This window comes from Parus major, chromosome Z, assembly GCF_001522545.3.
Source record: "Parus major isolate Abel chromosome Z, Parus_major1.1, whole genome shotgun sequence".
NCBI lineage: Eukaryota > Metazoa > Chordata > Aves > Passeriformes > Paridae > Parus > Parus major.
In genome coordinates, this window is record NC_031799.1 from 25598051 (window position 1) to 25613790 (window position 15740).

A 15740-nucleotide genomic window follows, 5' to 3' on the forward strand; every position below is an offset into this window, starting at 1 on the left:
TCTTCTCTTTTCTCATGCAGCTTGGCAAAGCAGTGTTCTTACTTTCAGAACCTCAACTTTTTTGTTCTTTCCTTACACCAGTTTAGAGCAAAAATAAATATGTCTGGGAAACTGGGAAAATTTTTACTTATTTTCTAGTGTGGGATTTACATTTGCTGTCTGAAAATGAAATATTTAGTATTGCTGATGGAGGAAATTGCTTTTTAAGGATTTCTTAGAAGTACCAAACTTGAAAAAACTCTTTTACTAAATCCAGAAGAATGTGGCTGTGATGGGACAGCCAGGAGTTTGAAGAATAGCCACTTGCTAGTAAAGAAAGATGGCTCTTTTTGACTTCTGCCACCTACTTCTGCTTCCTGGCCCAGTATTCCTCCAAAAAGCCTGTCTCTCTTACAGAAGCTACAGCCATACTCTCCAGAAGTCAGTGTAAAATGTGTGCATGTGTGTGTAAATATATACACATCGTGCAAGTCACCCAAGACAGTCCCAATTTTATGTGTAAGCAGTGAATTATATACTGTATTCATAACATACCCTTCACACTACAGATTTATGCTAAAAGTATCCTAATGTTTCTGACAGCTCATGTGTGACATGAATGCAATCCATATTTCTTGGAGGAGCTAATCTAAGTGGTTTATTTTCCAATACTGCTGATAGGGCTATATCTCTAGGTGTCACTGCAGTTGAGATTCTGATGGTAACATATTGTTTATGGGTCACTGCCTTTGTCTAAAAGAATAGCTTGGAACAGAATAGCAAAGGTTAATTAAGTTTGTCTATCAAGGGGGGACAGATATAGATGTGTCTTGTATTTTCTGTGCTAGAATCAAAGTAAGTCAAGGCAGGGTATCATAGACTCATTTTTTCCTTGTGCTGGAAAACATGCTTAGCTGGTTTTAGGAATGAAACACCTTGGGCAGCATGAGTGCAACCGTAGTTGTGAGAGGTCAGCACATAGGCAGTAGCATTACAAGGTGGGAAAGTTGTAGCAAACCTGGTTTAGAGCTGCAGAAACTGAGGCAGGGAAGTGTTAAATAACTTGAGACAGTCACACAGCTCACAGGTGACAGAGGGGAGATTACTGCTGCCTGAATTTCCATTTTATTGTCCAGTGGATGTCTTCTTGTCCATGCCAAAAACCAACCTATTTTTGAATTCTGTTGTTGGCAAGCAGTGACACAAATGCAATTTTATGCCCACTGAAATTACTTTAAGATCAAGACAGAAGGAGGAGGTTATGTTAAACTTTAAAGTTTCTCTGATGTTTCCATAATTACTGAGTTTGGTAAGTTTGTTGCTGAGTCACAGGTGAAATAAAAGGATGAAAATCTCCAGTAAAGTGATTTGGCCAAGATCATGTGGCACACCAGTGGCAGAGCTGAAAGATTGCACTTTGATCTCCCCTGTTATTTTGAAATTTTTTTCAGCCCTTGTCACCCAGGAGAAGCATCTATGACCTCCTCCTGTCTTTCTTGGAAACAAGCCCCATAGTCAGGATCAACTGCAAAGTGTGAGGGTACTGCTTAAATAACAGTGGTGTGCTCACAAGATTGTGTCTAGCAGCTTCTGCAAATAAAATAATTACACAGGTGATGTTTTGGCTAAATAAATATCTGGGAAGGGCAGGACCAATTTCTAATCTCTGAGGTTAGAGAGCTGAGTCACCACTTGGTGCCTGCTTTGACACCTTCCTGTTTCTGGTTAGGCCACCTTCTCTCCTCAGCTCTTCCTTCATGAAGAAGATATGTAGAGGTTGTGCAGATGATGCCAGAAACTTGGGAAGAGGAACTGGGTTTTACATACTGCTCCACCAGCTATTGAGAAAGTTTTTTTACAGGAATGGTCTGATGCAAAATGATTTTCCTCATGTTTTCCCTGGATTTTGCTATGTATTCTGTTACTGTTGGACACAGCTGGAGGGCTGCACTGACCATTTTGCTCAGTGGTGAACAAGTCCTGTTTCCAGCTTACCTGTGCGAGGGAAAACTGTTGCTGCCTCTCAGTTCCTCCAAATGGCTTTTGAAGGCACAGGGAAAGAATTTCCAATGCACTCATGGCCTTCCACTTCCAATCAGGCTATGTTTCTTTGTTCATGAATTGTAAGCATCCCAACATGGCTTGCAGTACATCTTTTAAAACATTACTGAGTGTGTGCTGTGTTGTACAATTTAGGAGAACCTGTAAATGTTGCATAGGCCAACTGCTGCTCCAATGATACGTGTCTCCCACTAAAGTCTGTGAGGTGCTTGGTGAATCCTGCAGCTGGAGCAGGGCACAAGCAGTGGGTGGCTGGAGGGGAAGCAACTTAGGAGCTCAGATTGCTCCATGCAAAGAGTAATGCATGCCTTTCCCTTCCGCAGCTCTTGCTCACCTAAAATACGCCTTGTTCTTTTGGCATGTAGCCTGCAGTGATACAAATTAGACTGGTTTGTGGGACTGTCCCAACTCACGCCTGTCTCGGCTTTGTTGTAGGTGTGGAGAGGGCAAGGGAGACAGGAGACATCAGAAGGCCAGGAATTCTCCTGTGGTCCCTGCATTGCCCCAGCATTCTGCCTGGACAGGACCTAGGACAGGATCCCAAACCTGGTACCTGACTGTAGCATTTGGAAAGCTGAACTGCCCCAGGTTGAAAATAATCTGAGTATTCCTGGGCCTCCCTAAGGCTGTCTTGATCTCCCTTTTTGGAGTCCCAAAACCTGCAAGGATTCCATGGAGCTGCAGGAGTTAATGCAGAATACAGATTAATACAAATGCCCCTTCTCATCAGGTACTGGTCTCCAAAGCCCCCTTTTTAATGCAGCGGTGAGGTCAAGAATTTTTACAACTGGTTGTTTTTTTATTGTTACTGTAAAATAGGATTGCTAAGCGCTATAAAAAGGAAGCCTTATGGTTCAGATTTACCATGGTGTGGATTCTAAACTGTTTAATAAAACAAAACCAAAAGCTTTTAGATTTTCTTCAGTTGTTAGTACGCGGCATATTCTTTGCAGAGCCAAGCCTCTGGCTGTCAGTTGAACTGTGGTTCGTAGACTTGGTGTGGGTAATAAGATTATAAAACATGTCTCTTGCTAGCCAGCTACCACACACTAATAATAATAGTAGTAATAATTCATTGCATCTAGGGATTTTAAGTGAGTTGTTTTTTTAAGAAATGGAGAAAACCCCTAAAAGAAGTGTTGAAAAGAGGCAGATCACTGGATCCACTCTACAGGGAGGGGAAACGTGTGCATGATCGAGTTGGTGACAGGGAGTGATCCTTCCATTTTGTTACAGCTGAAATAATGCTGTCCCCTGCAAGCAACCTTTTCTCAGTTGTACATGTGCATATGGTCTTGCACAAGGGAGAAGCAGAGATGTGAGATCTGTGGATGCTTCCCTGCCCCACCAAGGGAAGGAAGACTGCAGCACAGCAGAGTTTGCTAACTTTTGTTTTCTCCCAGTACTTGCAGGGCTGTTGAGGTTTGCAGGTGTGCAGATTCAAAATGCACTTTGGACTGTGCTTTTGGGCAGTTTGTACTGCATAGCAGCAAGGTTTTGTTGAGGGAGTATTGTTTCCAAAAAGGAGAGTGCCCTTTGTCAGAAGAGGAGAAGCAATGTCAGTGGTTCTTTTGAGTTCAGTCTTCCTCAGGATGACTCACTAAGTTTTTGAAGAGCAATTTACTATTTATTCTGGGTGAAACTTCAGTGTGCGTTTAACTTCTTCTGCATGTGGAAGTAGAAAACAAAAATTTTAAGTATCACTTTAATTTGTAGTAGAAAAACTCTTAACTTTCACAGGCTAAAAGCAAGTTCCTCAGTATATGTGCAAGTCTATGCAACTATGCTGCTGTCAGAAGTCAGGCAGAGGTTTGCTTCCTGTGAACAGCCACTATTCTCTCTCTCTCTCTCTCTCTCTCTCTGCACTTAATCTCACTGCAAACATGCCTCAGAGAGCACCAACAGGATTTTATGTGGCTTGGGCCACATTATTTGAAGCATATGAAAATGGATATGGGATTCTTCTTACAGGGACCCTTGGAAAACAAAAGGAGTGACTGCATTCTGGGGTGGTTCTGGGAGGTGCTGCTGTCTTCTACCACCAGGACCAGACCCTGTAAGTCAGCTGACATGGGACAGCCTTCTGAGACAGCTGGTTCACACCCGGCCTCCTCTGCTCCCTGGCTCTGAGCTTTGCAGCCTGGGAAGGGCTGAGGGGCAGTGCTTCAGGCACAGCTGGGGGACCCAAGGGAGCCACAGTGGATGAGGCAGACCTATGGTGGGACGTAGGTGAAAAGGCTGCCAAGCATGTCTGCTTACACAGACACTGTGTGATGGCATAGCTGGATGTGCATTATTGTTGGCACTGCTACTACCGTAACCAGTACAAAACTCTGATGTTTTGTGTCTGCCCAGAAGCTTTCCATCTTTCAGTTTTTCACTTTCCAGCATACTTACAGAAACCAGCTAGTGTTATCTTTCCTGTTGAAAATGTTAATCTTGTAAAGTGGTTTGACTGCATTTTTTGAGCAGAGGCCATGTTGCATTGTAGGGCTTTGTAACAAATAATAGTAGTTGGTTGTTCTTCCATAAAACACAAATTTAAGAAAGCATTACCACTTCTCTGAGATCAGTTTGGATGATATCAGGGCATTGGAATAGGATAAACTTTGGTTTCTGACTGTTGCCACTTTGCTGCAATGTGTGGAAGGGAAAAGGGGTATCTGGTGGATGCCATGTTGGCATAGCAGACCTGTTGGCTGTTGTCCAGTTGTGGCTCCACAACTAGCCTCTTATGTAATCTAAACACAGCTTGCTTTTTTCAGTAACTCAGGAAAATATTTTTGCTATCTTATGGTGTTGTAAGAAAGAGTGTGTTTGTTTTTGTGTGTGTCACTGCTCAACGCCATGGAGTATATCCTTTGAGAGTCGGTCAATAGGACTGTCCTCCTTAGCCCCCCAGCAGGTCCCTGGCAGAGCAGTTACCCCCAGTCTGAGATGGGTTAGTCTTTGGGGGCGTGTAGAAGCTGCATGGACACTTCACCTCTGACACGGGCCAGGTGTATATGCTTGTCTGTGCCATAAGCTGGGGACTTGGTGGGAAGCTGCTTGCAGTGAAGAGTTCTTGCTGGTGTGCCAGATTCATCTCCATCTGCAGTAAGATAAAACAGCCATAGGTCTGCTGCTGCTGCTGGGTCACATCTCATACCACACAACCTGTAGCTGGTCAGTGTGGGAAGACTGTGAAGCCACCAAATCAAAAACACAAGGCCAGCATGCCAGAATTTTACTTCCTGTGCATCCACTGTCACCTCCTTCAAAGCCATGGAGGAGTGTGAGGGAGGGATAGTGGGATGCCCCCATGACATTGGGACTTGGCTCTCACTTGGTTGCTGTTGCATTTCTCTCTCCTGACAGGTGAAAGGCATGGAGAGACACCATGCCGTCAGCTCCCAGTACCGCATGTGCTCCTACTACCCACCTGCCTCCTACCTGGGACAGGGGGTTGGCGCTCCCATGTGCCTCCCCCAAATCCTGACCTCTGAGGACATCCCCTCCTCCTCGGAGTCAAAAGCGAGAGGTAAGTGCACTCACTGGGGCACATGGCACCACCTCTCCTTGGACCTGCACCCAAGAGGTGTGGGTTGCTGCTGGAGAGGAAGCTAAGCATAATAAAGTAGCTGTTTTAGAGACAGTGACTAATTTCTATAAGGCTTGTAGTGTGGTGGCAAAGTAGTAAGGCTAATGCTGTACAGACATGCAGTCTTCACTTCAGAAGCTTCATGGTTCAGGAGTCCAATCAGCTGTACCTTCTACACTTACTTGTCTCTTAAGTTGTACAGCTGTACTCGAGATGCTGTCGTTGGTGCTTAGCACCTGGCTCCCTCACAGGAGTAAATAACCATCTTTGCTTTAACCTCCAAATTACCTTTCTTCTCAGAAATGCTGTGATTTTTTCCACAGGCCTCCCATTGAGTCTTTGCCATCTTTTCTGAACAGCATGTGGTAACTGCTGCATCCCAACGATATAGTGAAGCCCTTTGCAGACTGGCTTCCAGGTTTTTATTTTTCAAACTCATACCATGTTACTTAATTTAAAACTACCGTAGATAAATCTTTCTTTCCATCTTGTGTTTCACTGTCCTAAGGATTACTGTAATCCGCAGTAATTTCCAGCACTGGTGAGTTTACCCTGTGGTTTTGACAATGTTTCTCACACTTCCTTGTTCCCTTACTCCTGTAGCAGACAGTGCTAACATAGGTGTTAACATGGCTCTGCTGGAGTAATCCAACTCCACTGAGCTGCCTCTCCATCACTGAATCAGGTTGGTAACTGATGCTGGAGAAATACGAGAAACAGAGAACAGATTCTTCACACTCTCTGGCATTCAAAGGTATCCTGAGCCAGGACAATAAGCTTTACATACATTTTGTTTCTCTGTACCAATCAACTTGGCTTAATTTTGTATGGTCTGTAGGAAGTATATTTTTTCATTTACTTAACACCTGTCAAGTTTCAGTGGGTTGTTTTTGTTTTTGTTTTTGTTTTTTATTTCACAGAGTCACAACACTGATAACAGCATCTATCCTCATTTGCTTCTCTTTCCTTCTACACTGAAATTAGTTTTCTCCTTTTCTGTCTGGTGGAAGGATGTATGTTGATAGGTTCCATAATTGTTCTCAGTCATAGTCCTTCTGTGGCTGAAGTCTTGGTGTCTGTTTCAGTTGTGTCATGACAGGACCTTAAGGATTCAAATGATGTTTTGGAAGGTGAAGTGTATATGTGGCTGTGTAAGTCAGCGCTGAGCCCTTGTATTCACTGACTCCAGAATCATTTTTGTTGAGGAGGTGGCTGTTCTTACATAGTGGCTGTTTCTGAAAGTCTTCCAGCTAACAGTGGCATGTTAGATAGATGAAGAAATAATACATGGTATGATGAAACCTTAGACTTTTTCTCCTTCTCCAGTAGTTTTAAATGGCTTAGAGAAATCAGTGATCCTTGGTTCATTTTCCTTCTCTTTTCTTCAACTTTATTTTATTTCCTCTTTTCTAACCACCACTGAACGGTGACGTCTTCCTTTCTGCCCATTGGTTGGAGAAGCAGTTGGTTTTATGCTCAACTGCGGTTGACACTTTTTCTTGCATCCATCACTACTAACTCACTAAGAAGTCTTACCAGCCAAGTGTTTTTAAAAACAGACAAAAGACCTTATACCCTTTGTTCCCAAATGCACTTCAGCAATTTTTCATCACTCTAGAAAAAAAATTATACGTAATGTTCCACTGATTTTTAAACTGCATAAATACTGTATTTTCAATAATCCCTGACTGCTTCTCCAGACACTATTCCACACACAGATATTGTTCCCTAAGTTACACCATCAATCAGAAACCGACAAGCAGTGAGATGTAATTTACTGAGATCAAACAGCATTTTCCAGACTCTGAAGAAGTGTTTTTCCATAGCAGGGAGCTAGTGGGTAAAAGAGGCACCAATGTTTTTGGAAGAAATTTGAACCCATGAGCAGCATCATAGCCAACAGGCTTCTTAGAAGCATCTTCTTAGGCATGTTCTTGGAAGAAATGTTTTTACTTTTTCTGTGTACAGACAAAGTGATATTCCCAGGAAATACATTATTTACTCTTTACTGCTTTTCACAGACCTCAGAGGTTTCTTGCCTCTTTATTGTCACCTGTGTGAGTGCTGAGTGGATCCTGTGTATTAAAGAGGATCGGTTGTTTCCCCAAATATTTACTGCACATGTTGCGGTTGCTGTCTCTTACAAAAGACATGTTCTTAAGTATTTCTCTGTTGATTGTTAGGCTGAATTTTCTGTCCAGTGCCTGACTTCCTTTGTTATGAAGCCTAAGTGACGTCTTGCTGCAAGGTTAGTGGTTGCTACTTGCTGAAGAAACTCTAGTGCATGTTTTAAAGAAGCAAATCGTACTTTATTAATTTCTTTTGTATGTTTGATGTGGAAGTCATGCTCAGAGACTTCCTTTTTAAAATACGCATTGATGGATTTTAGATCCAGAAGGGAACATAATTTGCTATATGATGTAGACTGTAAAACTTAACTTAAACTCTTGCAGCAAGCCTGTAACTATATTTTTAAGATCTCTGTGAAGACTTAACGTATTCCTAACCCAGAAATTCTGCAGAAGGGTAACAATGTGCTTAGAAAAGCTGCAGGTGAAAATAAAAAATTGGTTTTTTAGCCACATTTTCAAAACAGACAAAATGTGCATCTTTAGCAAAAATGGCTATTAAATTCCCAGGCACAAGTCTGCAGTAGACTTAAAACACACACATGCAGTCTAATACCCGCAATTCAGCTGCAACTTCAGCATTATAGAGGCTTTTCCAGTTAATGTGTTGCCTTGGTATTTAAGTGACACCATTTAACTAATTTTGTTCTGGCAAGTTAACTTCCTGCTTAGACCAGTTACAGTAAGAGGAATGAGAGATGAACTAGCAGGTCTACACTTTCTTTCTTCCATTGATACAAAGATCTCTGGAAGCTTCTAGCACTTGTGTAGGACCATCATGGCATGTTACAGTGTCTTGCATGTAGTAATGGGCTGACATTTTCTGAATGGCAAAATACCATCAGTCAACCTCCTTGCAGTCTGAAGAGTTTCCAAGTAAAATATTTTGCTTCCAGCTAAGCACAGCTGCTGCCTTTTCAGCAGAAACTGGAGAAAAAAGGGGGGACAAAGTTGATAAACCAATGACAAACAGCAAAAGGATGTTTTAAGAAGGCTTCCTTAGGTCACCAAGTTTTAAGTTTTAGGCAGTAATTTCTAGGTAGGAGGGAGATTGTATACAAATTATTTCCTTCTTTTTTCTTCAAAAGCAGTAGGAGGAAAATGTATATGAGAAAGTTGTCAAATCTTGTGCATGCAAAAGCATAGTTTTGGAAGACAAGCTGAGAAGTGGGGATGTGAGAGTGGGACACAACAAGGTATTTAATCTCCAAAAGCCAAATACTTTGTTTCTGTGGGACAGTTGCATGCTTCTTTTTTTTTCTTTTTTTTTTTTTTTTTTTTTCAATGAAGCTTCTTCTTAGGTTTGGCTCACTACCCAGAATAGTCTTAACACCTTCCACAGATTTGCAGTCAGACACTCCAGCATTTGTAATTGTGAAATACCCTGTGCAAGACCTTGGGTTGAGAGAGCAAGAAAGCACATGCGAGGCACATGCCTCGCTCTGGGTCCTGTTTCCACTGCATGAAAGTTCAGCATTTACTTATCTGTATGAAAGTTTCCCAGGTTTGGGAAAGTGACAGAAGAATTTAATATTTAAATAGAAAGATGGAAAAGATAAATATCTCTGTATCTGCAGACACTTGCGATTTTAGAATAGTTACCTGGTCTTAGAGTTGGCATGGAGTAAAACCTCCTCTATGTCATCATTGTGTGAATTGTTGAAATAATTGTGCCATATATCTGGCTGTGGTGAAAAAGATGCCTTGCATTTAAATTTTTGTTCCAGCTACTGGACAGATTTGATTTTTTTTTATTTTCCTGTCCTAAGTGTTGTGAGTGTTGGAAATACAAGGAATTCAGGACTGGAGCAGTGCTGTGTTTGCACATTAAGCAGGAGTCTGAACGTTCTCCCAAAGACATGTTAGCAAAAATTATGTTTTGATGCAGAAAACATCAGCAGTTTTGTGTGAATAAGCAAACATTTTATGAAGAAGAACATTTCTTGTAACAGGTTTTCTGTGTCAGTATAACAGCTTCTATCTCTGAAACACTTTTTCACAGTCCTTTCAAATAGCAGGTATCCCCAGTTTTACGGTTGTGGAAGTGAAAGTGACACACACATTTCCGGAATCTGCATTTAGAGACTCACCCTTTCTTCTGTGCTTGGATGCTGCATCAGCAGCAGTACTGAGCCATGGGAAAACTCCAGGCAAACTGGAGCAGCTCTGTAAAGAGCCTCTTCCAGTAGTTCCACAAGAAAGGGCATGTTGGAAGCAGTCTCCGTGCTTAAGATAAAAAGTTTCACTTTGACAAAAGCATTGCTGGAATGCAAGGAATGCTGTGTGCCCCAGAAACACGCTTGAGAGATGAAAAGTTTGGTTGTTTTCTTCCCAACTGGGTTTTTGTGCACCAGAGTTATTCCATTTTTTGTGGCTTCCTGTATGTCGTAATTTTGCATGAACGTATGTCCTAGAAGTGAATGCCATGGCAAACGAGTAACACTTCAGAGCCACAGGTGGAACCTGGCTATAGGTTCAGAGAGGTCAAGAAGTCCTGGTAAGCAAAAGGTTACTGAGACCATTTCCTTGAACCTGAACTGCTTTCTGCAGGCATCAAAGTTACAAAGATGGCACTGCAAACAAAGCCAACTGCTTTGATATCGCTGAGAAGTGCTGCCCAAAGAGCAGCAAAAAGCCTTGCCTCTGTGTGCTCTTAATTTGCAGCCAGCTGAGAAGAAGCGCTGACAAAGCTAGACTAATGAAGTGCTTAGGAAACGGGAAACAATTGTAGCAGATAGCCCAAATTCTCTTCTCTCAGCCAGCTAGCCGCAATCTGTGTAAACTTAAGAGTAGCTGTTTCAGTCCCAGGCAGTGCAGGTGTTTCCAGGTGTGAGACATACTTATTTTATTCCTTTTCTGTGCTCCTCTTTGGAGAGCATCACCAGAAATCATCTTGAGTTTGGAAGAGTTTCAGCAGCAGAGTATATGGGGAGGATAAAATTCTGCACCAAGAAGTTCATCAGTGTTTAGCTTGTGTGTTACATATGTGTGTCTGTCTGTGTATCTTTCGCTTAAAAAGTGACCTCTACTCAAGAATTGTCCTTTGTGATGAACGAGCAAGCAGTTTTTGCTGAAAGTTCAAGACTCTGTTTCCAGTATCATTTTACATCAAACTAAAGCACTAAAGGAGAGGAAAGGGGTAAAGATCTAAATATGTATGTCTTCTACAGTTAGTTCACGTGGGTCACTTGAACTTGGGGTAACTGTTTATTTTTTGTGCGTTCTCGTTTCTGCTTCTTTCAGTCCTCAGTGGTTATGCTGCATGCAACTTCCCTTTGGCACTGATTACAAGGATGGTGAGCAGATTTTGTATTACATTTTTGTATGCCTTAATTATGTTGCATGTGCATTGCAATGCTTTATGGATCTCCTTAGGAAGATGACTTTTTAACATGTCATTCTCATTGAAAATTTGAATTTTGGGTGTAGCTGAGCAGACAGTTTTTGAGCATGGCCTTTTTTTACCTTTTAAACTAATTGGGTTGCTAAGCCTGATTCATGACAGTATTAATCATACTTGATAATTTCAATAGTTGTAACTGCAGCTGTCAAAATACATTTGAGAATGTAAGGCATATTAAGTATAAGCTCATTTTTCTGTGTGTGGAAGCTTTTTTTATAAATTACTAGTCTGTGTTCTAAATGAGATTGTATTAGTGAAGATTTGAGCAATATTTAAACAACTTAATAAGGTCTGGTGAGAATTCCTAGAAATAAAGTAATATGAGCATTTCATTTTTTTTGCATTCTTCTTTAGTTCAGTCCTGATTAAAAGGCTCATTTTAGTAGTTTCTTGTCTAAATGCAACATTTATGTTATGCTCACTCAAAAGCACACAGAGCAGCTTTGCATTGGATGAGTGCAGAATTACAGGCTTGTTTCTTGACTTTCAATTCACAAGTTTTGCTGATTCATGTCAGGGCAACTGACAAACCCTCGTGTTTTGATCTGGGAGGAGCCACTGGTCCTGCCTCAAGAGTAGTAGAAAAAACTGTATTTTTGAAGGCTTTCCACCTGTTTTTGTAGAAACACAGGTATTTCTGGTCTGAGGCTTTAGCAGCCCCTAGCAGAAATTTTAAGCTCTTGTGGAAACTGTATGGGAATGCCTTTATTTTTCAGCATTCTAGCAAGAGAGAGTGGGACAGCCTGAACCCTCAGCAGTTGCCAGTGGCACCTCATTCTTCCCCCCACCTGCAAAATCCCATGCACACATTATCATAGTTATCAGAAAAAGAGTTTTTCTTCATGGGATGTATTTTTCCATTGTTTAGTATTTTGTGGATCAAAGGATGCAGCGTTTTTGAAATTGAAGCCTGCATTTTGTTTTGAGTTTCAGGCTTTGAGTTGGTAAAACAGGGTTTGAGGAAAGTCCTTCTATTCTGAGGAAACTTAAATCAGTGGTACAGTTGGCCCAGGAAGGTGCCAGATCCAAAGCAGTACATTTATGTGTACTGCCGAGATCTCGATTTCTTCGGTTTCCTTCTATGAAAGGAAGTTTGCAGTGTCCCATCAATCCCAGTAGGGAAAGCCTTGCTGAGGGTGCAGCAGAGAGCCAGCAGTGGGAGAATGGTGCCACCCTGGTAGCACTGGGTCCTGCACAGGGCATCAGCATCTCTCTGTGCACCTACCAGGGTGCTGTCCTGGAACACATAATGGCTCTGTTAGCTTTCCTTGAACACCTTCATTCTTCTGCTTTGGAGTCTCTTGGCAGAGGGAGGTTTCTCAGTGCCTCCTGCATTTACAAGCATTTTAGAGCTATATATTGAGAAGACCAGTGGCTGATACTCTCTGTACCCCGGGCTTAACTTTGTGCATGTATAAGCTGCTCTTTATGTCAGATGGTGGATGTTACACAGCTGATGAGGCTGTGTGGGATTTTTCTTCATGTTTTAAAGAATGTTGGGTCCTTTACTGAAAAAATCAGCACTATCAGCTGCTCTCCTTTCTTTTACACCTGATATGCTCTAAATATGTTACCTCTGGATACAGAATCTTTCCCACTGCGACAGAAATTGGTGGAAATCAACCATCAGACATTCCCATAAAGTGATAGAACAAATGAAGCCATCTTGTCAGGACAGTAGTGATTACCCAGGCATGATTTGTAATTGTAGCAGTGATACCTGCTGGCCTCTTCACTTTGGTTTAATGTGCAGTTGCATCCTCCTAACTTGTCTGGTTAAAAAAAGAGAGAACTCCATATTTAGCTGTAATCTTTTCAGTGTGTGAGAGTCTATCTAGACCACCTTGCAGTTCATGCCAGTTTTGCAGCTCAGGTGAGAGTCTACGTCTGAGCTAGTTCTTCTGCAGCTTCTGCTTATAGAGTAACCCTGTGCAAACTGTGAGAAACTCTAGAAAAATAAGTGTTTGTTACTGAGCTCTAAAGAAAAAGAGAAAATAAAATTAATTACTAAGGCTCTGTAGCATAGGCTGCCCTTTCCTCTTGAAAGCAGCTGAATTGTGATTCTTTGCAAGTGGCTGTTGCAATCCATGGTGCTGCTCCCAGAATGATTTCAGGGGAAACAAAGAAGGGTAGCATCTGTTCCTGCTGCTATGCTTGTGGGAGTTTTCCATCTTTTCCTTTCCCCTGTCACAAAAGCAAACTTCTGACAGAAAAGAAGTAGCTTTCCTACAAGCAGTGGGCAAAGCTTCTGGAGGGTGTTGGATTGTTGTGTATAACTGCACAGGATAACAGGGAATTGTCATGTGGGAGCAGGATCAGACAGCCTATAATTAATTCTGCCTGCTTATAAATCTACATATTTATATTGTATGTGTAAATAATACTGATGTATGTTCCCTGCACTTGATGTACATAACCCTGCAGGGCAGGGTAGGGTTCAGATACCAAGGCTACTTAACAAGCTTTCTTAATTTGGCAGCCATCAGTGTGCCTGCCTATCAGACATTTTTAATTCTATGATTCAGTGTAGCCAATGAGTTTTATTTCCAGTGCTCCTCACAGGCATAGCTCAGGCCAAGTACAAGTTGAATAACCTTCAGGAAAGCTGTGCTGTCCTTTTGTCGGCCGCTGTCTTTGAAAATTGCCTGCAGAGTTAGTGAGCAGGAACAGTTAAGATTTACAAACAATGATGAAGCTTGTCATGCATCTTTCACCATTCATCATCTGGGTGCCGTGGCTGGGCGGTGAAGTGTTCTTCATAAAAACCAGCTCAGTGTGAAATACACCTCGCAGCAATGTTTACTGCTCTGAAACTCGTCAGCAGCCCTTTATAGTAAATCCAGATTGCGATGTGACATTACAGTATATCATTGCAGAGCGCGCTGGGGTTTACACTAGGAATGAGTGCAGTTCACACCAGATGAGATGTCGAAATTGAGTTATGTAGGAATTTGGCTGTTATATGGGGATAGCTTTTGTTTTCTGAGGACTGAAAGTTAGCTTTATATATATAATATATATAATCTACACATACCTGCACTTGTGTGTTGGTGCCTATATCAATAGACACGGATATATAGATACACATACACTATGTGTACAAAGACTGCATACACTCACAGATTTCTCTGATGGGACCCTGTCTTACATTTATGCTATTTCTTAATACATATTGCAGTATTTTGTTAAAGTGCTGCATTTTAGCATTAGCTCTTCCGTGAAGTAGCCATTTATTTCCAAAAAATCCTTTTTTCAACAAGTTTTCTATCTGTGGTAGAGGTGATGGATGCAGTTGGCTGGTAACCACTGAAACAGAGCTGAACAGGTTTGGAGGTTTTTATGTGTAAATGTCTCCTAGAGCTTGGAAGATGAAGCATGGAGCCAGAAGAATTGGGGAAAACTTAGGCAGAAGCTTTAAAATACAAAAAATACAGAAGTTACTTTACACCTGTGCTGAGATTGGACACGTTCTCCGTGCTTGTGTTAGTCCTTTCAATTGCAGCGTGGGCACAAGGTCATTGAGAATAGGATAAAATAGTAGGTGCCGTTGTCTAATTACAGAAGTGGGAAGTCAGTGCAAAACACAACCGAGACACTTTGTGTATCAGTAAGTCAAGACTGAGTCTTTGGAGATAAATGTACTGTCTTGGGCATCTGATGGTCTGAGAAACACCTCTGAAGTTAAGCAGTAATAGCTGCATAAAGTGGAAGGCATCGCATGCTGGCTGACCTACAGAGAAGGACAATAACTTGCTTCAGTAAAAGTCAGGTGGTAGTTAACAGATAAAAAAGAAAGAAAATATTTGAGACAGACCAGCAAAGTTTTTAAATTCTTCCTGTGATTTTGTGTGTTTTTATTTCAGTGCTGTTCTGCAGAGCCTGTGAATTAAGTTACATTTCACTGCCTTTAGTGACTGCTTTATCTTCTGAGTTTCAAACAAAGCTGTCATTTTCTGGAATCTTCACTGAAGTCTTCTGGTTTTATTATTGCCTGACTTTTCAACCATCAGGGGAAATCTATTGGAAATACTGTTATATTTAATTTTAGATATTTGAGACCCGTGCTCAAGTGTTAAACGTAGTTCAGAAGTGGAAAAAAAGGAGTGGGACTGCAGTTGTTACTAGTTACTAGGAGAGATAGCTATACTTCATTTGTCCTCTTCACCTATTTTCAGTTCCTACACTTTTTTTTTGCTTTAAGTGCTAATACTGCAGTGAAATTGTACTTTTCTAGCTTATAACAGTTTTCACAAATACGTTTATTAATACTGATTTTATTTGGTTGATTTATTACATTTATCTGAAAAAGCCAACACTGTAGAGTTCATCTTTGAGTCTGCTTCAGCCAGTATGAAGGTAAAGCTTCAGATCCACTAATAATATAAGTACAGAGGCTTCCAGGCTTACCAGTAGCATTCTAGTCTTATTTGTATTCATAATTAGCTCAATGATACAATATTAATGTCACCTACTTCTTTACTAGAGGCTTCAATGAATTTGGTGAGGTTTCTTAGGGAGGAGAGAGGGTAGAGGATGGGCAGGAGATGACAGCATGGGTGGTAAAAATGTTAAGTATTATTTATAAAAA

The 15740-nt window shown here is 41.4% G+C and overlaps 1 protein-coding gene across 2 annotated transcripts in view; it reads left to right on the top strand.

The window, feature by feature from the left end:
* DMRT1 (doublesex and mab-3 related transcription factor 1) overlaps window positions 1-15740 on the top strand; it is a 59801-nt gene that overhangs the window by 29299 nt on the left and 14762 nt on the right. For both annotated transcript variants that reach the window (XM_033520669.1, XM_015615164.3), the window contains exon 4: window positions 5398-5560. In XM_033520669.1, coding sequence (XP_033376560.1) covers window positions 5398-5560 — 163 coding nt within the window. The remainder of the gene's footprint in view (window positions 1-5397; window positions 5561-15740) is intronic.